The 27,232-nt window shown below is 40.3% G+C and overlaps 1 protein-coding gene across 11 annotated transcripts in view; it reads right to left on the reverse strand.

Annotated features, from left to right (window-relative positions):
• The window catches only part of DACH1 (dachshund family transcription factor 1), a 342,260-nt gene that overhangs the window by 102,102 nt on the left and 212,926 nt on the right, over positions 1–27,232 (reverse strand). For 5 of the 11 annotated variants that reach the window (XM_083501192.1, XM_083501191.1, XM_083501200.1 and 2 more), the window contains one exon: positions 6,688–6,860. In XM_083501192.1, coding sequence (XP_083357318.1) covers positions 6,688–6,860 — 173 coding nt within the window. Of the gene's footprint in view, positions 1–6,687; positions 6,861–7,944; positions 8,101–24,955; positions 25,001–27,232 lie in introns of all 11 variants that reach the window. The other 6 variants (XM_083501195.1, XM_083501194.1, XM_083501193.1 and 3 more) reach the window with 2 other exon arrangements.

Consider the following 27,232-nt stretch of genomic DNA (forward strand, 5'->3'; position numbering starts at 1 on the left):
CCATGGACCTAGGGACCTGCATTGTGGAAAATTATGGTATCCATTAAATTCTATTTCCAGTGCTTCTGATTTCTTCCAGTCCTGTGCTATTTACATTTTTAAAAATTCCAAGTAGACCAAATGGTGGGGAAAGTTTTGAAAAAATCTAAAACACAATAACCTTTGACTGCTAAGCAATCCCTCTGTAAATCCTTCCGACAGATTCATCTGACTTGCTGAATTTGCTTTGGGTAGCGTTGCTACTAGATTATAACCAAGAGTTCGCTAATGAATGGCGACTTTGATGATCTGTTTTTCCTCTGGTCCTGTAAGCCACCTGACGCCTGCCTGCTATACGGGACAGAGTCCCGCTTGCTATTGCAAGTGGGGAAGGGTGTATCACAAGAGTTTGGCAAACTGGTAAGAAAAGCCACACGTGCCTTACCTTTCACTTCCAAGTGATCTTAAAGACTGACTGACTGTTAGTCTAAGGCACGGGTGTCAAACACAAGGCCCGCGGGCCGAATCCGGCCCGCCAGACTTCGTCATGTGGCCCGTGTAGCCGCCGGCGGCCGCTAGCCTTCACCTTTTATTCTCGCTTTTTTTTTTGACACAAGAAAGCCGCCTCTTCAGCGCATGCGCGGCAGCCTACAAGCCAGAGAACGTCTGCCCTCTAGCGGCCCAAACTGCTGATGCGGCCCCCCGATGAATTTGAGTTTGACACCCCTGGTCTAAGGCTTACAAATTTTGGGACACAGGACCATGCTTGTTTGGTGCCCATCCTGGATGGGTTGCATTTCCCTTGAAGGAAAAGTTGCATAGCTTGGGGGATACTTGTGATCCAAGACTGTTGTCGTCATAATCATAGAATCATAGAGTTGGAAGAGACCACAAGGGCCATCGAGTCCAACCCCCTGCCAAGCAGGAAACACCATCAGAGCACTCCTGACATATGGTTGTCAAGCCTCTGCTTAAAGACCCCCAAAGTAGGAGACTCCACCACACTCCTTGGCAGCAAATTCCACTGTCAAACAGCTCTTACTGTCAGGAAGTTCTTCCTAATGTTTAGGTGGAATCTTCTTTCTTGTAGTTTGGATCCATTGCTCCGTGTCCGCTTCTCTGGAGCAGCAGAAAACAACCTTTCTCCCTCCTCTATATCACCCCTTAACCTCCTCTTCTCCAGGCTAAACATGCCCAGCTCCCTTAGCCGTTCCTCACCAACACAATCTCCTCTGCTTTTCACCACATTTGGGTCTCAAAGCGGCTTACAAAAATTAAAACATGCAATAAACGAAATTAAAACATGCAATAAACAAAATTCCTTACAGAAAGCCCTTACAGAGGGAGATCATTTGCATTGGCCAGCTCGAATTCACTAAGTGTTCTCCTGATTCTTCTGTTGTATCCAACATTTGCTGCCTTTTTAATTCAGTGCCTTTTCTGCTGCTATGTGCAGAAAGACAGAAGAAGGCACCAAAGTTAAAAAAACACCAATATTGTTATTCCAAAATTTGGAAGTTTCCCATGCCTGATCTCATATATGATGTCAGGACATAGGTGGGCACAGCAGATGTGCACCCGGGAATTTAAGTTTAAACTAAAACACATGCATGCACACAAAGAGGGGGAGAGGATAAAAAGAAGAGGTGAAGACACAGGAACAGACTCTGAAATATCCCATCTCCACACACATGTCCCCTGGTCACTACTTATGCTTTATGGCTTTTGAGTCACCCCCGAGGCAAACCCGCCCCCGCCCCCAAAGGCTGACCTCCTCCACAAAGGCAGCGACTGAGAGCAAACACAAATACACATGCTGTGCACACCAAAATAACAAACTTTCCACTGCTGCCGGTGCTGCTGCAGCACACAGAAAACAGATACAGCCAAGGGTATTGTCAGGGAACTGCCATCAGAGGCACGGGAGAAGGAGGGGGTCTCTGATTCTGCAGGGGAAGGTCCAAGCGCTAGAGGGAGACTCAGCCAGGAAGAAGGGGAAGAGAATGAGTGTAACACCAGGGCTCCAGGGCTCTTCGTTGGAAGTTAGCGAGGAGAGCCCAAGCACCCCGCTGCCCACGCCCACCCTGCGCAGGAGTCTCCCGCGCAGTGAGAGGCGGAGACGATTGGGCATCAAACAACTCTTATGTTGGCAGCGCTTTAAGAAACGCCCACAGACAGATTCTACGAGTGACTAAGGGCAGCCACGCTGAGATGGGCTGTGCAGTCCGGAGGGTTTAACCAGGCAATCTAATGCTCAAACGGAGCAGGATTACGCACGAGTAACTCCCAACCATTATAGGTATGGATAGGCAAACTAAGGCCCGGGGGCCGGATGCGGCCCAATCGCCTTCTCAATCCAGCCCGCAGACGGTCTGGGAATCAGCGTGTTTTTACATGAGTAGAATGTGTGCTTTTATTTAAAATGCATCTCTGGGTTATTTGTGGGGCACAGGAATTCATTCTTCCCCCCCCAAAAAAATACAGTCCGGCCCCCCACAAGGTCTGAGGGACAGTGGACCGGCCCCCTGCTGAAAAAGTTTGCTGCCCCCTGGCCAAGAGGGCACTGCTGTGTTCTGACTGCTTTTCCAAACACTAGGTGTTCTTCACATTGCCAGTTCAAAAAGATTCACTGAGGCTACAGACACTTTCCCTTTTAAAAAGAGACATTAGGGTGTGCCTGGGCACACCTGGCATACCTCACACCTATGCCTATGCCTCAGGTGTTGGGAAATGTGGGTGTGATTTGCCACGAACAGTCTGGTGCACCAATTTCTGAGGCCTGGCAGGGCCAGTTGCCAAAGATTCCCCAATATACTGCTCTACAGTATCCATGTCAAGAAAAAAATGTGAATAAGAGGACATTTGAGACAGTGTGGAAAATACTTTGGGAAGCAGTGCAGAACGAAGGCAGTTACTGAACTCATAAGGATATTTTAAATTAATTCATAAGCTTCAGTAAAAAAAAGAAAGAAATAGAAGGTCACTTGCAAAATTATAGAACTCATGGCTTACAACAAACCATAACATATTGTTTCATGCAATTTTACAGTTCTATAATTGTATAATGATTTAATAACATAGAATGTCTTGTTAATGTTTGCTTAGCTTAGCTTTCTTTTATATTTAATACTTTTAGAAAGGCTTCCTAAAGTCAACACACACCAGACGAATCTATGTTGGCACCTGTAACAAAATCAATGGCTCTGGTCTCCCGCAGTCTACCATTAACTACTGGAGGAGAATAAAGGTAATATATTAAACAGTACATGTCAGCTATTAAAAGCCATTTGCCAATTCTTCTGCAACTTATTTCTTTACCAGGAAAGAATGTCTTTAGGTCTCTTACATTTTAGAAGAATCTTCTGACAATGAAGTCTCAAAAATCAACTCCTGAGCCTTGGGAAACAGTGACTCCCCAAACAAAACCAATATAGTCATTGGTGAGAAAGTATGGTGGTGCTTGGTAGGGTAATTAGCAGTGTCCCCTGGGGGGGGAAAGGGATCTCCATTTTTCAATGAACAAGGCACTACGTAAGCATGCATCTGATTCAGCAAGCATCATTATAATGGAGGGAAAGTATTGTGGGTGATTGGGCCAGAAGCCCGTATTACACTCCTGGTCAAATCACCCACAGTATTTTCACTCCAATGTTGGGTTACATAATAACAGCATGAGCCACTGGACAAGCACACCTGATTAAGGCTCCCACAAACAGTGCTGAAACTGACCTTAGTCTGATACAACTCTGATATAGCTATGGTTTATAGCTCAGTAGTCGGGGGGCGGGGGGAGGTAGTTGGAGCAGCCCATGACTAAGATTTGTTGGTCTGGATCCGACCAACTGTTTATGGTTACACAAACCATTGTCTTTTCCAGTTTCTTCGTCTTGTTGTTGAGTAACTGAGCTTCTGTGTCATATCAGAAAGCGCATTCCAAGTTGGATGATGCCTTGTACGCCTCCATCCGGCATGTCCTGCAGCCAAGCTGGTGCCAAACATACTTCTCCATACACACTGCCCAGGCTTGCACCCCAGAGAGTTTACTTTGGTGCTGCTAACCCAGCAAAAGCAATGCGAGAGGCAGCAGTTACGAGTTACCAGTCTGTGCAGCCACAACAGGCACTGTGATTCTCCAGTGGTTTGACTTCACCCCCGGAGGCATACTCCATTGTCTCTCAAGACAGACAGATGCCAACAAACAAAATACCCAGAATGCTACCTTAAGTGGCACTTCACGTATTACATAGCAAGGAGCCCTTGCCATCGCAAGTGCCTAAGCAAAATCCTGTGGTTAATTCTGACTGCCCCATTTGTATACCTAGTGTATTAACAATTGCACACCTATGTCTGATGCATGCATTCCATTTTTAAGAAAACACATGCTAAACATAATGTGTGAAGCAATCCTTCCAAAATAAAACAGTGTCAGGCACAGGAGGAACTTGTATATTATGTATATTACACACATCCCATTGTTTGCAGCAACTAGTTGGGATAAATTTTCTGTTGTGTAAAGGCAATGTATTCTCATTGAATATGCCTATGGAAACAGCACTCTGTCCCACCCCCAAATTTACTATATTTCAAAAATGCACAAGCCAGTCAAATAAACAATGTAGCACTGTGCTAGGCATTCTTTATCTGTTCTATTACAATTTGATATGTCAATGTATATTTCATGGATGTAGAGTAGATTTCGATATTTCTTTAGGGCTGTCTTCTTGACGTAACCACAAACACTGCCATCAGCCCTAAAGTATAACGTTTATTTTAATGTGGCTTTATAGAGTTTGCACACATTTCTGTTTGAGGAAAGCTGAGGCTGCTAACAAGCTTGGCTTTCTGAAGCCATGGGCAGGTGATGAAAGGCATCTCCTGCCTAAAGCATTCTCAGGTCACAGCTGTCACACTCACTGCGATTTACTGTTGTCACAGTCTGTTGTCCCTGCTCGTTCCTGAGATCTTATTCTTCCAACTCACAGATCACAACATTCAATTACAAAAAGGGTATCTAATGCACATCTCATTTCAGAAGGGACACAGACATCAGGTGGCATGTAATATCAACCACTTGTATCCCGTTCACACAGACGCCTTATTGCTCTTCCTATTCTAAACGGAGGGATTTTATTGCAACATTCATTTCATTATTTTGAAAGAGTTAAAAATATACCAGCTTCTTATCTCTGGGAAATGAAGCACTGCTTAAGAGTGGAATGGCATCTGAAGTTTAAGATAACAAACAGGCTCAGGAGAACTTGGTGAATTGTGGGGAAAGGTCAAGAACGGATCTAAGCTGGCAGGGCTCTCCGTATCAACTTCCCTACTGAGACAAATTAGGGGCTTGTCATTTTACGAATCTCATAATCTAGCATCTGACAGAAAGAGAGAGAGAGATGCTTTGGACAATTTTCAGTTTTCACGTGTTCCATTTTAAGTTCAGGACAAGAGCAGAATAATTGCTTTAAACTGCCGTACTGAGGATCACGCATCTGCTTCCCACCTGCTGCTGATGGCACAGTTTGGTGCAAAACATTGGCCAAAACCAATTCCATTACATTCTGTACCTTCAAACAAATCCAGATTTTGACTGCCTTGTGGACACAATACATGCATTCTCTTTAGCTAGTCTTCAGTTCTAGAGTTTCCCTAGATGCTTTCATGTTTGGGGTAAATTTGGATATTTCAAATCCAAATTAACTTTGAGAACAGGTTCAGGGTGAACAGAGAAAAACAGGATTCTATAACAGCAATCTATAAATTCCATTAATGAATTTATATATGTCACAGCAGTGCTTCTTTTCTAAAAAAGTGTTTGGGGTACTCTCATTTTGACTCAAGAAAATCACCATTTTATAGTTCAAATTGGGAAAAATAAATACAGTAAATGGACAAAAGTACAAAGATTCACAAAATGTTTAGGGGTAATGCATACTCCTGCGTACCCCCAGGACAAGAGTTAGTAGCATCTAGTAAGGGCGTTAACTTTCAGGTCACATCTAAAGAAGACCTTCCCAAGAAGGTTGCTGTGATCACAGTTCCCCTTATGACGTAACTACTGTAACCCCATTAAATGCAGTCTTCCCCACTGCTGCCTTTAAAGATGCTCTAAATACCTTCCTTCCCTAAGATCCCAGCTGGAGAGGAGACAAAGTGAGACTGTCCAATCTGGGTAGTGGTTGAGAGGAGGCAGAGATATAAAGGAATCCAAGCTAAAGAGCCTTAATGGCCTTGGCCACCTGCTTTCATACTATCTTGGCCTCATGGAGAAGGACAGGAAGAAAGTTTTACAAAAGGCTACAAATGAATAAAAAATAAAATAAAATAAAGAATAAAAAGCCCACTAAATATAGCAGTCCAAAGCCCACATTCCGGTTCAGGGAAGGTAGGGCCAGCCTGGGGTGGTACAGAGCTTCTCAGCGTAATAAAATCAGGTTGGCACTACCTTCCAACCAGGAAGTGGCGCTGTCCCTGAAAAAAGGCTGCCCTCTGGAACCACAGGAGGGTACAATTAAATTAACATTGGCTGCATTGTGTTTTGTATGTGAACTAAATGAATGTCTCCAGCTAGTATGATTTGTCCCAGTCAGAGAATCTTATTTTATGATTGAGGAAACGTAGGTCTAAGAATGGAAAACAGTCAACAAAGATATCATTGCTACTCTCAGTACTTTTTTTATAAAAAAAAAACAACCAAACCTGTGTCACCTTAATAACAGACGTTTCAACTCTTGAGGGAGGACTCTGCACTTGTGCTGCGGCTGCCATGTTTGCGATGGTGCTAAGGTGGTTCATCTGGCTCATTGCCATTGTCACAGATGCTGGCGGCAGGCTGACAGGAATGAGCGGGTGGGGCATCATCATAAAAGGGAGCTCCAGGCCTAAGGGGAACAAAATAAAGCAAAATAAACACATTTATGATTTTTAAGTGCTGGGTATCACAAACATTTTTAACATGAAGCAAAGGCAAATTAACTATTCACCAAGCAACAAATTTTCATTCAATTTATTGAATGTTCACAAATGTTCTTCTAACAAGGAAACATGTTTTAAATTACTATTATTATGACTGCTCAATAAATAGCAGGAATGTGATCTGTTCAGTAATTTACACGTGTCCAAATCCAAATACCATCCAGTTCCCATAATTTAATTTTCCTACATTAGTTAAGGGTATGCTGGCTGACCAAGTGGTTGGAGAGAATTGCCAGGACCCAATAGCTGGTAAGTGGGCGACTTCCATAGCTTCAGAAGCTGCCCTGATGCCCACCAGCAGGTAAATAAAGGGTGTGGGTAAAACTCTGAACACACTGAGCAGGAGATGAAGTTGGCTGCAGAATCACTTAAAGAAGAAACACATGAATGTATAATAGCACCAGAAGCAGACTAGAGAAAACTGACTCTTAATTTATGGAAGGGATAGTGTCTGCATCGTGATTTGGAGTCCTTGGAAACTCTGTGAGGAAAGCAGGACAAAAAGTTCCAAATAAATAAATTATATTGAATGTGAGGAAATGCTAACATGTGGATTCCTCAAACTGCAGTCATAAATGGTATGGTCCCAGCAACTCTGTACCACATGATTTATCTGCATGCCTTAAATCAGCTCTCAAGTAGATCACAGATATGTTGAGGTAAAGTGCAATACCCAACTGACTATAATGTACATCTAAGCCTTCAGTGAAAGCTCTCATCATGCAAGAAGGATGTTGTTTGTTGCTTATTATGTAACCAAGTCGAACCCTCGCTGAAATGTGTTAAATAAAATATTTGCCCCTTTTGTTACTCGTTATTTCCGAAAGTCTGATCCCATAAGAAACATCGTCTTTTTTATTACGTTGTATGAAATCACAATTTTTGTTTGCTGGGAGGGGGTTGGTGTTGATTTTTAAGTATACGCTTTAATGTAAAATATAGGAATTTGATAAAGTCTGAATATGAACATGGAAAGATGTTAAGCCGTACCATTTGGCAGAAGGTGGTTCTTTTGGAGAGGGTTAAGAGGATGATTAACTGGAATGTTATGCTGTCCAGGCATGCTGGGGTGGTTAACAGAGGCCTGCAATCCTTGGGTTGGGGGAGACTGAAGTTTCTCTCTATCCCAAGAACCATCAGTGCTTCCTGTGGGGAATGAATATAAATTATTGGGATGCAGGATAATTCCAAAATTGAAGCTTCTGAATTTGCAACCAAGGAGATCAGGTTAATTCCTTTTGCAATTGCCAAATCAGTTTTGGAAGATCCATTGGTGGAGAATTGGAAATATTTTATTTTGAACATATATCCTAGTCTAATTCAATTTAACTTACTGGAGGTTTTCTTGTTGTTGTTAATGTTATTGTATATCCTATAAAAAGTTATATAAATCTCTTTAGGTGCTGTAACTCTCCAATGGTTTGAGATTACCCTGAATGGACACTCTTCCATTGTCTCCCAAGACAGATAGATGCCAACCAACTAACCTCCAAATAATCTATGAAAAGTTACACATGGTGGAACAATCTGTTATTTTTAATGAAAATCTTACCAACTCTTACCAACCCCTTACCCCTTTTAACTCTTAATAAACACGACTAGAAAAGAATTTGTAGACAGCAAGGAATTCAGAAGATGGTGATGGGTTTATGCCACACTTTTAAAATAAAATGCATTTAAATGAGTGACTTTAGTGGCAGCATACGTGTATTTGTGTGTGATAAACTCAGCCCTACATACATTACAGTCTGCTATAGAAAGTGCTACAATAATTGCTTCAAGCCTTCTAATTATGGGAGCCTTACCATGCAAGAAATATTGCTGCTCTGATATTCAATAAACTGAAAAATATTTAGTTCTGTTTTAATTTAACTTGCACGACAATATTGTGCATCTTTACTAAGAAGACCATTCTGCTGACTTAAATGAGAGTTAGCCTTAACTAAGCGTACATAGGATTGCAGCACTAGAGAGATAAATCAAATGAAATGTGGTACTGTTAATTGTATGTTTAGTTAAAGAAAACTACATTCATTGTGAAGTGGTATACACTATTAAGAGAACTACTGTAAATGCTTTTAAATACAGGTAGATCTCATCTTACATGGGGGTTACATTCCTAGCTACTGTGTGTATAGGCAAAATAGTGCAAGCCAGAATTACCCCTGGAATGGCCCCAGGTGACCATCTCTACCTGTCTGAAGTCAGTGCTGAGTGGGCCTTGCCACCCCCAGAAGGTCAATAGCTCCTCCCCCCCCCCACCTTCCAGGGTCTAGGAAGGTTGCTTGGGAGCCCTTGTTGACCTTCCCAGAGTCTGGAAAGCAAGGTGAGGGGTGTGTGTGCTTTAAAATCTCATTCCACAATGTGTTTTCCTGCCACAGAAAGAGCACCCTGCCTTGCTTTCCAGGTTCCCGGAAGGTTGCACAAGAACTCCCGTGACATTTTGCATGGCCCTTCCAGTGTTTTCCCCAATTTATTCATTTTGTTTTATTTTCTGCAACCCGTGTAAAGCTGCAATCACATACGTAGAATCAGCATAATATGAGATCTATCTTTATGTTTTGTAATACATTCAAGGTTTGTTTGTTTTTTCCTGAGAGCTATTGCATTAAATTGTTAGGATCTTAGACCAAGTTTATAGACTAAATATTCATAGTTGTTTTTCCTTGGTTAGTTATCTAAATTAGGGAGCACATAAGCACCATGTTTCCTCTGCCCTCTTCAGCCTGTGTTATCATGCTTATAATATTTATAATTTGCCACTAGTTATCATCATCAACTTTATTTCAACTTGCCATTTGCCTTAATCATATTCAGACAAAGATAAACATTTCCTGTGCACAAATCACAGTGAAATAAAAGTTAAACTAAAATCCCAACCCAAGCGACAAGCAACTTAATATTATATACCGTATTTTTTCGTCCATAAGACGCCGCCCATTCTGGGGGACTCCGATTTAAGAAAATGTGGGGATATGGCCCCCATAGATGACGCACCCAAATTTTGGACATTGTTTTTAGGGGGGAAATCTAGTCTTATACACAGAAAAATACGGTATTTGCTGGTGAAACAAGACCAAACCTTGTGAAGACGATCAACAATAGTACCTAAGTCTGGAGACAGGATTCTAGATCGGTGTGCTTGACAGGTCACCATACATACGTTCAGCTTATAAGGGGACAGCAAACGTCCCTGACCAGAGGGCACATTGTAATGGTGAAGCATTTTCCATAATTGTATTGCCATATTAGAAAAGGTGTGACCTGTTGAATTTTTCCCTGTCATACTTCTTCTAAGGGCACAAGAACCCCCCTGCTGCCACCACCAGAGTCAGCCGTAAAACCAAAGCCTAGGCTGCCATCTTGTACCCACTTACCTGGGAGTAATTCCTATTAAACACGAAGAGACCTATCTCTCAGCAGACACGTATACAGTGAATTCTTAATGAATGCTTGGCTTTTAGCTCCTTCACAGCGAGAGACACGCCTATGCCTCTGCAAAATTTTCACATTTGCTTTTGAGGGGAAGAGGGGTTCTTTAAAAGCATCCGAAATAATTGTAATTGCAGAAAATAACTTCTATTGACTACCTGACCTCAGATGAACCCAACAGAAAAAGATGCATCCTGGTTGCTAGGGGGAAAGGAAGGGTAAACTATGGATATTCCAAGAACTAGAAAATTTGAGAAGAGTAGGAAAACTGTTAAGAGGGGAAAGGGAAACAGAAGTTCTTCAAGACCTCGAAGATTCCTGTTCACTGGCATCCAAACAACTCACTTGTCCATCACAGCTCTGATTTTACTCATTGGCCCAAAACACCAGCAAGTGGGAGCAGCCAGGGGTGACACCTTGTTTTCACAGAAATCATTTAGAAGGGTAACTGCACAGTTTACTTCACAACTTTCTTTCTAGGAGGGCTAGACACTTCCTTTTTTTATTTGATGAAAGCTCACGGTCTGGGTGACAGCAGCCACGAAATTAAAAGATGCCTGCTTCTTGGGAGAAAAGCAATGACAAACCTAGACAGCATCTTAAAAAGTAGAGACATCACCTTGCCAACAAAGGTCCGTATAGTAAAAGCTATGGTTTTCCCAGTAGTGATGTATGGAAGTGAGAGCTGGACCATAAAGAAGGCTGATCGCCGAAAAATTGATGCTTTTGAATTCTGTTGCTGGAGGAGACTCCTGAGAGTCCCATGGACTGCAAGAAGAACAAACCTCTCCATTCTTAAGGAAATCAGCCCTGAGTGCTCACTGGAAGGACAGATCGTGAAGCTAAGGCTCCAGTACTTTGGCCACCTCATGAGAAGAGAAGACTCCCTGGAAAAGACCCTGATGTTGGCAAAGATTGAGGGCACAAGGAGAAGGGGATGACAGAGGACGAGATGGTTGGACAGTGTTCTCGAAGCTACCAGCATGAGTTTGACCAAACTGCGGGAGGCAGTGGAAGACAGGAGTGCCTGGAGTGCTCTGGTCCATGGGGTCACGAAGAGTCAGACACGACTAAACGACTAAACAACAACAACACGGTCTGGGCCCCCTGCCTAGGTGTGCCAGTGAAGGACTTACAGAGCGGGTTGGCAACGCTTGTTTTATATAAGAAGACATTTGCCTCTGGAGTCATCAGTAGTGGGGTAAGGGGAATTCAAAATGTGATATAATTTTTTAATCACATAGATTCATATCAAACCAAAAAACCAAATGGATCACAGAGAAATAAAACAAACCATTTAAATATTTTACTCATTTAAACTCAGCTTAGTATTTAAGCATTCACTTGGTAGCTCTGGTGACAAGGAACTGTACTTAAACAAGAATAAATAGTTGATGGTGGGCTAATGTACAGGCGACAACCATTTTGTTGTCCTCTCCCACCACAACCACCACACAGTGTTTAATCTCAAAGAATGAAACTTGCTTCTGCGCAAAATGTTTGCAATTTTGTTTTGTCCATAAACAGGATAGCTTTCCCCCCCTACAGGTTCTTAGAAAAGGTTATTTAAACCTCACCTTTAATTAATTAAATCATTGGTCTTTCATAATTATCGGATTATCTAACCATCTCAATAGTTTACTCTTGGAAAACATTCAGAGTTGAGATGGCATTTCAAACTGCACCAAAGTGGATATAATGGACCACAATCCTATATAGAGTTAAGTACATTCAAAATGAGTGAATGAATGAGGGCTTAAGCATGCTTAGTTCTATGCTGTATTATAGCCAATGTTATTATGTGCAGCAGGGACTCAGCTATGCAGCTGCAAATAAAATGTGTTAAATGTGTTGTAAAGTGCATTATACAAATCTGACACTAGATGGCGATGGTGAGCTATGGCAAATTCAATATATTTTTTCAAAACTTTTTTTGGGGGGGGAAACATTTTCACAACTTTTTTTATATGTGTCTAGACTCTACCCAGTTCCAATACACAGTTAGTCATTTTCTGTTCTGTCATCTTGTACACATGATTACAAGGAAAGCAGCCTCTTGCTCTGCACCAATGCACGGTTGAAATAATACAGCTTTGTCAGGCTAGTATTATTAAAATACTGCATGACTGTGTGTGAAACTTTTATGTTGTTGCTTTGTGGTTTTTTTCTTTATAAGGAGGGGAGAGGGGAAATATGCTGAAGCTGGAACATTTTGCATAATTTAATTAATTTACGGTTCTAAAACCTAATTTCCTCTCAATATAAAGAAAACAGCTTCTAAGAGGGTGCCCTACAGCACCCTGGGATATCAGGTGTCCAAGCTCTTAAGCTTATTACAAAGAGTTGACAGCCACTGATGGAAACTTGAAAATGTAAGCTTCAAGCCTAGTTATGAAGAAGAAAATGAAAGAAAAAGAAAACTTTCTGAAATCATATGGGTGTCAGAAAGCAAGCAAGTACTGAACAGCTTGGAAAACTCATGGCTATATTACTCTATTTGTGTAAATAGTTAAACATTAAATAAATATAATACATGTGTGTGCTTTTTAAATTAAAAAAACCCATCATTGGAGAAACAACAAAAGATGTATTGTCTTATTTTCCCTTTTCCTATAATATTTTTGCCCACTAACGTTCCTTGTTTTGGGTCTGGGAAGAAAAGAAAATGTGATTAATGGAGCCAAAATCAGTGCCCAAGTAGTTGGCTAAGGGATTATCGGGGACGTCTCACCTATGCCTTTTTCTCTGGTTGTTGCAATTTAAATTGCAGAGATATTTGTAATTAATCTGATTCTCCACCTGCATCTTTCTACAGGCATTAACCATTTGGAATCTAATTAACATAGGCTTGGATCTGAACTAAGGTGGCTGAACTTAGGTCCCAATGAAATCAAGGGAACTTCATTTTTCCCTCATAAGGTATCCCTTGGACCTTATACATCTTCTGTATTTTTATATGAACATTGCCTTGGCCTACTATAGTCTATGTATGATTATATTCTATGCTGAATATAGTCTATACTCTATTCTATGCTGAGTATATTCTATACTCCATCTACTAAATGTTAATCATTTTGGTCCCTCAATAAATGAAGGATCTTCTTCAGTATAATCATCCAAATCAAACATTTGGTTCTCCTTCCTCAAAATGTGAATATGCGTAGCACTTTACTTTTATGTGATGAAGCTTAACCGTTTGAAATTAGTTACCATGTGGGAGAGAGACTACACCTCACTAAAGCATCTTGAGATCTTCAGATGAAAGGTTTTACTTAATACAGAGCATGATTAAACTAGAAATGGTGCATTAAGGAAATACTTCTGAAGAGAACAGAATATTACTTCAACAGCATTGGTATTACTTTTCCATAAAGGGCATGACGCCTTCAGAACCTATTGCACTCACAACTTGTGGCCCATCATGCGAAAAGCACCCCGCCAACCATATATTGCAGATTGGCAGATGTTTCACTATCAAGTTTGTCAAACCACAACACATTGCCATGCACTGTTGGGCGCATTCAAAATGGCAGGTTGCCAATCACAGAGGCCTTTTTCTAGGCAATTTCCTGCCCTCCCCTATTACAAAATAAAAAAGTTAGACTGGCCTCATGAATGAGACTTGGGACTCAGCTAGATTGGTAAAGAAAAAGTGTTGTATATGTGATATAACCAGTGCTTTTTTCGGGGGGGATACAGGGGTACGCATACCCCTAAACATTTTGTGAATCTTTGTACTTTTGTCCATTTACTGTATTTATTTTTCCCAATGTGAACTATAAAATGGTGATTTTCATGAGTCAAAATGAGAATACCCCTCAACATTTTTTTAGAAGAAAAAGCACTGGATATAACACTTTGACAGGTGGCGCTGTGGAGCCCCATCTTTCCATACTGGATTTCCCTGTATGAGTTTATAACACGTTTAACTGAATCACTTCTTTGACGTGTCTAGATCCAGACTTGGGCTCATTCATCTGCACTCTTCCTCCACATGGTCATGAGAAGATTAGGATCCTTTTGTTCCACTTCTGTGTTAAGTCTAAATCCAGACAAACTGTGGTCAGGCTTAACTCTGGCTTAGGGAAGCTTGCCAAATTGACTCTGTGGGTTACAATCCTGACCCTATTATTATTATTATTATTATTATTATTATTATTATTATTATTCCGCCCCATACCCAGAAGACGAGGACTCAAGTAAACCATACTTAGGATTAGCCAAGCTTTCAGGTTTGACAAAAATAATAAGCCCCAGTTAATTGGAAATGCAATGCTTCAAATCTCCTCACAGCTACACCAGAGAAGGAGTGGCCGAAGACACCTCACAAGCGAAAGGCTTGCTCATGTAATGCAAAACCACAGTTTAGCACTGAACTGGGGAACCTCAGACCTAAGGGCTTATATCTGACCTCCAGGCTTCTCTTTGAACTCTCCTTGGGCCAGACCCTGCCCTGAGACCACATCTCCTCTCCCCAGGTCAAAGGCTTCATTGGCTTTCCTCTGTACTCTCCTTGAGCATTTTGTTCACATCACTGTGTTTATATGCAGTTATAAAAAATTCAAATTTATGTTTGGACACGACGTTAAGAATTACATCACTTGCTCCACCTACGTTTTCCTCTGGTCCCACCCATCATTGGCATGTGGCCCCCAAACAGTTCCCTACAAGAAGATGTGCCCCTTGGGCTAAAGAGGTTCCCCACACATGGCTGAGCATTACATTCCAACAATTTCATTGCGTGGATGATTATTATCAGTGAATTATTAGCAAGTGAACTAAAACTCTGCATGATGCAATAGAGTCACAGTCCGCTAAGACGTGGCTTCCCACACTATAAATTTTATCTCAAGTGACAATCAGTAATAATTAAAAGTCCACAGTCCTTTTTTTCCCTGGCCAAGCTTCAGAGCTTCATAAACTGCTTCATCCTCTTAAGGGGAATAAAAAAACATAAAGGGTTGAAAAGTATAAAGAACAGAACTTCTACAAATACATTAGCAGGGAAATTGAAGTACCTGAAGGTATCATAAAAAAAAAATACCCTCACAATTTATAGCATACTTTTTTCAAAGACAACTTAAATGCTCACATCAATGAGAAATAATTGAGTGATAATTGTATGTTGACACTTATGAAAGCTTTACAAGCTTTTAAGAGCAAGTAGCTTTAAAGATTGACCAGGTTGTCCTATATATACTCCTCAGCTGTCTTTTATCCTGAGTTGTTTAGTTAACACCAGCTAACTGATTTGCCAGGGAAATGGCTCCTCAAATTGTTGTTAAGTGTGGTCACCTGAATCTAAAACACCATGTCCATTTATTTCAACAGAACATACAGACCCGACACTATTCAGATTATGGAAGAATATCCCACCTGCATGTGGGGGGCTCACTACTACCTAACTCCCAAGAAAGTTAGCTATTTAGGGGTCAGCAGAGAGAACTTCACCCTCAAGATCATTCTGCGAGACTGAGATAGTGAAAATTTGGACAGAGGTCTTCCCAGTCCCAGTCTGACACACAGTTCTACCTGGTATTCAGAATACCTAAGGGAAGACAGGTGGTCAAGAGCTCATATGACAAGCCCTGAGTCAGGGCTCAGTCTCACTGAAATGGAACTCCAATGGAACTAACTTGTACCCACCAGTTTTGCCACAATGTGGGTGGGGATGAACATGTCACTTTATATCCTGTGGAGAACAGTGCAAAGTACACTGATGTACATTCCCAATGAGATGTACATCCTAATGATCATATGGGGTGTTCATGTGATTTGTGCTCATATTCCTGATCCAGCAAGTGAATGTCTGTGTTGGAGTAAGCAAGCCCAGGAATGATCTGCTGGACCAATAACACATTATATTATTAGAACAATTTTTCAAGCAGCCTGTTTTGTACTGAACGTGTGTTTAAATATTCAAAATACTAAAGGTAGCAAATGTCATTTCTTTCATAGTTACAAAATGCAAACTCCAAGTGTTTTATCCTAATGAATAAATGAGTTTGTCCTTTATGTATAAAATATAGTTTGTGTTTGTTGCACAATATTTTTTAATAATAGATGAATTTTAGGTTTGCTTCAACATATTCAATAAAGTGTGATTAATTTGGTTTTTAAAAAATGCAAACTAGACATTACTATATTACTTTGCAAAATGCACAGCTTGCAACATTATTGTCTCAGTGGGATCTTAAATTGAATTGTAAAATGTGTCTTATTTCCAGTTTGATTTATGTAAGAAATTGCAGCGGTGAATATCCTTTTTGAAATTCAGTGCTTCCCAACTTCAATTACGCTTACATACAACCACACACGTGTGCGTTATGTTACAGAAAATGTTCAACATTTTGTGAATATCCAAGTGCTGACGGTCCAGGTGAATTTTGTGGATGCCCAAACCTAGATTATGTTTTTCCACTTTTCAGACATATACAAGTAAATTCTGAGCATCACATTCAGTTTAATTTACACTCAATGTATAGCTATCAGCTGTGCCAATAAAACTCAAATACTAAACTAATAACAGTACATATATTATACTAAAATATTCTAAATAAAATCTGCCCTAACCTTTACAGCTAAATATGCAAGTTATGTTGAGTGATTATTTCCACTGGCTCCTATCTTCATCCCACTCAGTTAATACTAGGCTTTCCTCATTATGGTGGAGAGCCACGATTATCTCATCACCCCCTGCCCCCAATCTTATAGGTCAGTAATCATCTAAAGCTACTACTCCTTTGAACCACAAAAAATAAGTATAAAAGATAAGGGATGTGCTTGAACTGAGCCTATGATACTCAAAATATTTGATGAATGTCGACAGTCATGGGTGATCCTTCGCTTTGGGGGCATTTAGCTTTCAATAATAACATTCACCAGATTTTGGACCTTCACCCTAATATAGAAAAGTATGTCTTAACAACTTAACTTGATTTGATATATCTTAAAGTAGCTTAGAATGAATGTCTGGATTCCCTTGCCTGTCTCCTACACATGCTATTTACATGTGTAATCAGTTTGTTATAAAGCTTTACAGATTTAGACTTTATATGTGTTCTGACTATTGGGGGGGGGGGAGATGACGACACCTGCCACACAGCCACAATCTTCAAATAATGCCTTTCTTCAGTGAATTATCATTTTCTCTCCTTTTTTTTTTAGGTTTTCCATTATGACAAATTAGATAACACATTTTTGACATGTTCTGTGATTTTATTGCGATATTCTAAGTAATTACCAAATCTCTTTTTCTCCCCAAAAAAGCTCTCCTGTGCCCTTAGAATTAATCTATGATAGCATTTAGCTTGGCTTTTTGAAGTAAATATCACTAGATAAAAAAGCCAGCTGGTCCTGAATAATGGGATACTTGAATGCATGTATTAGTGTTTGAAAATGAGAGCACAAATCTTCTAAAAAGATTAATTTCCATAAGAAAGATAGCTCACAGATCTACAAAAAGCATAAATTCAAAACATAATAAACTGGCAAGAGAGAAAGGTAGATTAAAGTAAAGGCAGTAACACCTTGTTACTGCAGCTGTTATATAGCACTGATTCTGTATCAACTGCAATTGGTAAGTACTGGAAGGCTGTTCAAAGCTTTTGACATAAAGCGACAGTCTGGAAGATATTGTGTGCCATACGTAATAATGTGGCTGGGGACTGTGGGTTTTTTATATATAAATAATGTAACTCTCATTCTCAACAATCAGATCTTCAAGAGGAATCACAAAGAGGCTCAGAGCCTCAGTATAACGTGAAGAGCAGAGCAACATTTTGTATGTTTATTAAAGATTTAGATTTGACAAGAGCTCTGCTTTATCACACTCCAAAAATACTACCATCACTACATAAAGCAACTTTTGCTGCCCTATGGAGTATACTTCTAATATCCTGTTTCAAAATAAGTTTCTTTGAATGGGTCTATAGTGCTGCTCACCCAGTGATTTTGACTATAATTAATGAAACAAATTTGCTGCTGGCCTTCAACAAAACACATGCAGATTCAAATTTTATTATCTATTTCTAAAGTCAGCAGGAGTTTCTGAATAAGGAGAGGAGGGACCCTATCTAACAAAAATATGCCATGCACCATTTGATATGTTTTAGTGAAAGCTTAGGAGAGCATTTCTGTCCTAATCCTTAAAGTGCCACATGGAAGTAAGGCTACATGGTTTAAGCAGAACTTCTTTTTAAATAATACATCTATTAAAAAGATACAAGGCATAAAATTCAATACAGTGGTACCTTGGGTTAAGTACTTAATTTGTTCTGGAGGTCTGTTCTTAACCTGAAACTGTTCTTAACCTGAAGCACCACTTTAGCTAATGGGGCCTCCCACTGTTGCCGTGCCGCCGCCGCACGATTTCTGTTCTCATCCTGAAGCAAAGTTCTTAACCCGAGGTACTATTTCTGGATTAGCAAAGTCTGTAACCTGAAGCGTATGTAACCTGAAGTGTATGTAACCCGAGGTACCACTGTAGATAAAAATATGACAAGCTACAAGTTTATATAATGATAGCCCTTGATAGTTAATTATACATGGCCTTTGGGATCCAATATTATCTCCATATTTAGTGCCCTACAGATATCCTAAGGGCTGCCCAAAACTGTGCTTTTGTGCTTATTCAGTGCAATCTTACATCCCTGCTAGCTCCACCTGCAATTCTTGTCCTCTCACTCTGAGGGGATGATCACATCTATAACCATCACGTCTACATTCCAACCACAATATGAGACAAAGATCTAATGTAGTGGGTAATCCATTAATGGCCAGAGGCTAAATAATGTCCTCTAGCTGCAGGCTTAGAAAGATTCACACATCTGTGTTAGAATGACAAGGAAGCATGGGAGATAGGAAGGGTTGCTACAGACTGCTTTAGAGAATGGCAGGTTTAGCTTAGAGACAAGTTACATTTGACATGGAAGACACTCCTCATGGCAATGCCTAAGAAGGAAAGCCAACAAATCCAAACCAAGATCAAGAGATGAGAACAAACTTATTTGTCACTGAACAAAAACTACACAAAGAAAAATGAAAACATAATATTGTAAAACTATTGCTGCATTGTCTGTCCCTTGCTCCATCACACATCAGTCTTGCATCTTCTTGCCATACTATCCTCTGGAATACATTACCCTAGGAAGTGAGGAGCTATAGCCTTCCACTAGAAAGGGGGAATGCATTAAGAAGTCTTCTTAGGACCTTGGAGACTGTATTAACTATGACCTGCTTTGCTTGCTAATGTCCCTTTTTGGTTAAGATGCTTGAGAAGGTGGTGGTTCATTTCCAAGCACAATTGGATGAAGTCAGTTAGACCGGACTGATTTCAGTCTGATGGATGACCTTCATCTTGAGAGAGATAGGGTGTGTGCAAAAGCTGTTCATACTCCTGGACCTCTTAGGAGCTTTTGATATTATCAGCCATTGTATCCTGCTGCATCCACTCTGTACAGTGGGAGCTGGGAAAATGGTGATATCGTGGCTCTGCTCCTACCTTCAGGGTCAGTTTCAGAAATTTGCAATGGAAGGTGGGGAGACCCTTTGATAAACGCCATGGCACTTGTAGAGCTCTGCAATGTTTCATTTTGTCCCTCATGATCTCATCTATATGATGCATCTGGGTGAGGCCATCAAATGGTTTTTAGTGAGCTGAAGAGAAACCAGTCAGATAAGGCTATGTAGGTGCTGACTAGGTGTTTGGATTTAGTAATGGGGTGGATAAACACCAGTAACCTGAAGCTAAACGCAGACAAGATGGAGGTGCTGAGAGTTCATTTTCTGCATCTGGAAACTAGGTGTATAATCCATTCTGGATAGGCTTGAATTCCCCTTGAAGGACTAGTTACACAGTTTAAGAGGTACTTGTCATTTGACACTGTCACTATTATTATTATTATTATTATTATTATTATTATTATTATTATTTCTTCACCACATATGGGTCTCAAAGCAGCTTACCAAAATTAAAACATATATTAAAGCACCAGAACAGTACGTATGGTGCAAAGGTCTCTTGAATATTTCCCAGTGCTACTTGGATATGCCAGCAGTAGCAGATTTGAGGGGAGGAATGTTCACTTGATCTCTAGTTGGTTGTGTTGCTGCCACTCTGAGTGGGAAGGATGAGGCAGCAGCAAAGTCAGTGCAGTGCAAATGAACCCCTACCCTGCGCCCGCTACCTCCTGAGTTGGGTAGGGAGGTGGTACCACAAGGTATTTCCAGCAAAAGTGTATTCTGTGGTCTACTTCTGGAGAAGAAGCATGGATGCCATGTACACGTGGTAGAGTTTGTGCCATGGCTCCAGATCCAAGCACCTCATGGCATTGGGCAACAGGCTGCCCAAGAACTACCAGCGGTTGACCCTGAAGAATGGGTTGCATTCACACATCATGACCTTCAACTATGTCATGGGTGATGCTCTGGGCTGTACAAGCCGCCGCCACCCCCCCTTTGGAGTTTGCTTTTAAGAATGATAAGATAATTTTAGCCATTGTGGGGACCTCCTCTGGTACCCAAAGGGAATATATGTAAGGAGCTAAATGTTTACCCTACTTGAAGAAAAAGGCTGAAGTCAGCTGGGCCATGAATGGCATCACTAAAGGGATTATAAAAACAGTCCCTCAGAGATGCTCCAATTATGGTGAAGTTCATACGTTGCAATCTCCATGGCCTCTCTCCCAAAGCACTCATTAAACACCTTGAAGAGAAAGAGGAAATGGAAGGCTATTTCCTAATTAATGGTACAGAAAAGGGGTCAGAATGGTGATTATGCCAAGGTGCAACTTTCTCCCTTGCAACGATAAAACCAAAATGGAAATCCAGAGGCCTTGGCTATGCAAAATGTGGTGTCTTGATACACTGTGCTAAAGATGAGCACATGGCACTTTCATTACCTTGAAAGGGGCACAGTGGTGGTGGACTTCATTCATTAGAAAGACCATGCATCCGGTCTTACAAAAAAGATTGCGGAGGTGTGCTACTTTTACTTTGGCCTTCTGAATATTTATGCATATTTTCTCTATATCCTAATATATATGTACGTGAAGAAATCTACATTTTGAAAGGTGAAAATGTTGATTTTCACAAAGTAAGTGAATTTACTAATAAGCAGGTTTATATAATGGCAAATGCTGTGTTTTATAGTGCTGTAACCTGCCCAGGGACCTTCTGGTAATGAGATGGGTAAGAAATATATATTTTGATATGGTTATTGTTGTTATTTTTCTATTGCTATTAGCAGTGATGTAACTGGGCAGAGGTCAGATGAGCATCATCACCCTGCTCACCATCGGGTCCTTTATGCCAAGAATTGAATCTGGGACTCCTGTATGTGAAGCAGATACTCTACAACTCAACTATAGCCATTCCCTCCTATGCGATGGCACAATCATTTATTGTTTGTTTGGATGTGGACATCATTTACTACTAATTATTTTATTATTTTGATTGGCTGTTTCTATTATGCCCTGTATCCCACCCTGGTAACTACAGATGGGTGGGTTATAAATAATCTTAACAAACAAATAATATATGATGATAGCAACGTATTGCATAAGGATTCTAATTGTTGGTTCACTATTATCCATTAAAAGAAAACTGCAATGGAAAATATAAACTATTAAGATTCATTTTATTATTTGTCATGTTAAAGAAAGTGCGTACTTCTTACTTAATTTAATGATGGGATACTATCAACCACATTAAAAGAGATGCATATTCATAGTGTGTTAAATACTGAAGTACATTTGTGTCATAAATATTATTCTAAAATCATACAGACCAGGGAAGACACAAAATATTCATTTACAGTGCTGAACATCCAGAAGCATTCCGATTATAATTGTGATTCTCTTTGGGTTATTCTATGAATAATACACAAAATGCTCATAGCAATTTTTATATGGTAACTTGAGGTTGTTTCCCCTCCAACCTTCTCCAAGAAAGCTGCTTTTAGTTAAAACATAAAGATGGTAGTTACAAGGTTTCTGCAAACATAACTGCTATTCCATTAAGGAAATGGCACAGCAAACAGTAAATAGTGCCCCCGAGGGAAATGTAAGTATTGATTTTATTACAATGTTGGTTGGTTTGTACTTGCAATTGTCAACTCTCATTTTAGGCTGTGCATTAAGTGTCCTTATAATAGCTTTAGAAAAGAGTAAATATTAATTAGAAAATATTGGTAATGCTTTTATATGTCTTGGGCTTACCGAACAATACAAATATTTTAAAAGAAAGAAAAGAGGGGCTGTTTGTAGCTAACAAAAAAAAAAAAACAGGAGAGCAACCCCGTAAACAGATTATTATTGTGCTCTAATTGATTTATGGACTTGATATAGTATGAGCTGTAAGTAGAGGTTTCTACTGAACGTACTTATTTTTAGCAACAAGTGACGAAAAACAGTATGTATATTTGCTAACGGTGAAGCACTCTAGTAGCTAACAGCTTGTATCCATGGGCAATTCACCCTTATGAGAGCCAAGTGGGGAGCACATGAGGAGCACATGGGGTCACCAGTAGTCTCAAGATGATGGCTGGCCAGATAGAACGGCATTTCTGGGAACTAGCACCTTCACTGTAAACGTCCTTGCTGTGATTTGTGTCACTTCCATTTGCTGGTCACAGATTATGTCAGCTAGCAACTTCTCTGTAACCAGCAAACTACCAAAAAAAATTAATTTTTTTGTATTTGTTCTAGCAGACAAGTTCACAAAAAGCCTCAACACCAAACATCCTTTTGGTCAATCTGTGAGGGATTATGATGAAATAAGTGGCAAGTTAAAAAAAAAAGGCATCAGTTAACTTTTACAACAGCATGGAAGTCTAAATGGTAGAGTGACTCTGAAATAATGTGGGCAGGTTTCGTTTTTCTGTTGCCACCAACAGCAATACATTATTACTACATAAAAAGACCTAAAAGCTAGACCACAAAAGGAAGACAGTCTACAAACCTCTGCCTCTATTTAAGCAAGAAGCCAACAAAACCTACATTTCCTCCAGCGTGTTTAAGCAATAACAATTCACTACTGATCTCTCAAGGCATCAGAGACGTGGGGTGGGGAAGGAGTGTGAATTATCATCATTTGGTTACGTTAAATGAGAGGTACAAACTTTTGATTCTAGAAGGGGAGAGAAAACTTCACATGCAATAAAATAAAATGCAGTTGCAACACTTCATATTTTAGCATAGAGAAGGGAATGTAGTATTTAGCTCAACTGGAGATAGCATTAGTTAAAAGTAAATTGTTTACATAAGCACTTTCCAGGTGCCAATCTTCTATCATTTAGGGGAAACGCTAGAATTCACATTAATCTCAGGGCATTTTTCTAACATATGAAGTTGTGGAGAAATCCTGCCCCAGCCCTCTAGTAAACTAAAACTTCCCCAGCAATAAAATACCCTTTTCAATTCTTTCATTCTCTTTCTGCAACCAGAAGACCTGGTTCCTTTGCCCATCTGGTCCATCCTGTGCAAAGATACTACTCAAGAAGGTGGTTTCTAGACATGCTGTTGAGGGAAGTGAGGGGCAGATGGGCCTGGGAAAATAGCCCATCTAGAAGGAAAACTCTGATCATCCCCAAGCTCGCCCCTCCAGATGTTTTAGGACTACAATTCCCATAATCCCTGACCACTGGCCCTGTTAGCTAGGGATGATGGGAGTTGTAGTCCCAAAACATTTGGAGGGCCAAGTTTGGGGGTGCCAGCCCTACACAAATCTGGTAGGAAGGTGCCTTGTGTGCCTCCTTCCAGTAACTCCTGCAGCCAAGTTGGTACCAAACATATTGCTCTGCTTTCCTTTGGACCACATCAACAAGGCCAAGAGGGAGCCTTGTGCCCTGCGGAAGTCACTTCACTGCTGCTAACTCAGCGGTTTGACTTCACCCCCGGAGGCTCACTCCATTGTCTCTCGAGACAGATGCCAATATTCCTCCTGTCAAGTGCCTTTTTATGCTTCTGAAATGTCTCGCATCCCATCTTTTGATATACACCCCTTTAAGTTCTTTCTATTGGAAGAACTTTTTAAATTATTATCATATCCTCCAGAAGTATACAAACAGGGCTGTGACAGCTAAGACGCAAGCTAAACATGAGGTTGTAATTCCTGTCTCTTTACTAGCACTGAGCAGGGACCCTTTACTCCTCACTTCAAAAAAGTTCCCTCCCCCTTTTTAAAATTCATGATTAAATAGTTCTTCAAGCCAACTCAAGTAGAAAACTGGCATTTCAGGGAGAGGAATTCTAGCCACAACTTCTGTGTGGCATGGTAATTTTTGCCTTTAGAAGGACTCTTTTTGCATGGATACAGAGTTACTACCTCAGTGGGAACTAAAGACAGATTAGGTTTAGCCCAAGACCTATGAAAAGCAGAAACATAAACTAGACTAGTCAGTCCTTTTCATAAACCTTTTTTTGGGGAGGAGGCAAAATTCAAAAGGGCACTTCTAACCACACAAAAGACACTCTTAACCTTCTGTGAAAATACCAATTACACAATAAAAGCAATACCATGGCAAATGTATTATAACATTAAATGTGGTTTAAAGAAATTTAGCACTTACATCTAACTGCCTTTTTCCTACTGAAAATCCATTTTGTTGAGTGTCCTAGCAACATAAAAATGATTCAGTTATGCCCAAATTATGAATTATAAATAAAAACAAACACAACAACTGTGAAGTGCAGCCTACGCATGCAAGAACTTTGTTCAGTTGTTACAACCAGTTTAATAACAGAAGTTATCATTTAAATGGCACACATCAAATGTTCAGAGTCTTATATACATTATATCAGCAACCTTTACAGCATCCTGCAGACCGCTTATTATTATTGAAAATGAGAGGCTCAGGCTAATAGAGAAAAAGCAGAGACTGCAGATCTCTTGAAGGCTACCTGTGGCATTACTTTTTTTAATTATCACACCTAGGATGTTTTGACTGTGCAACCAAAAACATATAGTGAGAATGTGATAAGGCTGTAAGTATACAGCTATACTTGACCAGAGTTTTCTACACGTCTGGTGCACGTAATGGACATGGAACGGGGAGGCATCATAGTTGCAAACTCAGTCCCAAATCTGTACCATTCTGTTCACTGGGAGGTTTGAAAACACCTCTTCACATTCATACAAAGGACCCTTTTCCATGCTTTCGGGAAATTTGCTTCTCCAGAGTTCCTAAACTTGTGAACAGTCATCTGCACATATAATGGTACAGCAGATATCTTCAAACCTTATAAATGTGTAGTTAATTGCTGGTGATTTATTACTTCTTTTGCTTCAAATGCAAAGTGGAAATAGAATATATTTTCCGACTGCTTAACCTTTTTAAAACTTCTTTAACAGCTGTCGGATGTATAAAATCAGAAAATAAAAATGCATCTTTAACAAATCAAGTCTTTTCCTAATTACATTGTTTTAGAAAAGTACTGACGATCTCTCTCTATGTGAATTAAAGCAGCACTCAGTTGGTGCTTTATTATCTTTTCAAGAAAATGATTTATTGTATGTAGCTGGAAAGCAAGAATATGGAAATGACATTTTCTGTGTTATTCGGGCAGCCTTGTCATCCATTCAGTGCTATACACAAGAAAAAAAAAATTAGCAGTAAGCTCTGGCATACCTAAACAAGCCTAGACACAAACTGGATCCCTCAAGTGTTGCCATGTTTCTTTACCATCTAACACTGTGATGTGGGACCTCCAGCCTCCAAGCCAGAAAAGCCCCTCCAAGCTTTTCTCTCAGGCCCTCAGGATTCTCCCCAGTTCATGACCCACATCGAGTGCTTTTGCCTGTATAGAATGAGTCCTTGAATTGTAACTTTTGATTTTGGCATGGCTGAAATGCAGCCTACTGTACATAAGGAATGGGCCTATCCCTTGCTACCTACCTTTGCTTCTGGTCCCATCAACCACTGTCATTCCATTTCTAGAAGGTTGCCCAGAAGGAAGAGGAACTTTTCTCAGGCTGGAAAAGTTTCCTCACCACTGCCCCAACAGAAATGCTCCTGTTAGGGGTTCCAGTCACCAACCTCTGGGATAAATCAGTTTTTAGGAGTTCAGGCAGACCAGCTCTCCCCTCCCAATTTTCATATTTTATTTATTTTGAGAGTGACATTCTACATTCCAAGGCTCTGAGAGATCACTGAACATGCTTGGACCTCCTGGAGATAGACAGATGATAGATGAGATAGACAGAGGGGCTGTCTTTTATTTTAATTTATATACTTCTGCATATCTGGGAAGTCCCCCAAGTGTGTAGAAACCAATACTTTATTTGTAGGCGGAGCCATCTTGTTTATCAAGTGATAAGTAGTAGACCACATGCATAGCTGTCAACTTTTCCCTTTTCTTGTGAGGAATCCTATTCAGAATAAGGGAATTTCCCTTAAAAAAAGGGAAACGTTGACAGCTATGCACCTATTATTGAATCTGAATTTCAATAGACTTAATCTCAGGCAAATCGTTTAGGATTGTAGAAAATTCCACAAGCCCCAACTAGCAGCTAATTCGTGACACCCAAAATCTGCTGCCTGAAGTGGCCTCCTCACTCTGCCTAATGGTAGGGACCATGGTGCTTTCTTTTTGAAAAGAAAAAGAAATAAAGCCATCTTTCTGTTGTATACAATGACTAGTAGCAACTGGGTATAAAAATGCCTTGCCCTCTTGAGAATTACAAAAGCCAGTGTTAGCTCCAGGATATCAGAGGCTCTTGGGCAAAGGAGCCTCAGAAAGCTCTCTTAACCTGCAAGAGGCGAGGACTTGCAAGGTGAGAATTATCTCACGCTGTTCCTGGCCTTTGTAGACACTATTTGCAAAGTCAGAATGATGGTGCTATTTGG

Source organism: Podarcis liolepis (assembly GCF_965112155.1).
Source record: "Podarcis liolepis genome assembly, chromosome: 4".
NCBI classification, from domain to species: domain Eukaryota; kingdom Metazoa; phylum Chordata; class Lepidosauria; order Squamata; family Lacertidae; genus Podarcis; species Podarcis liolepis.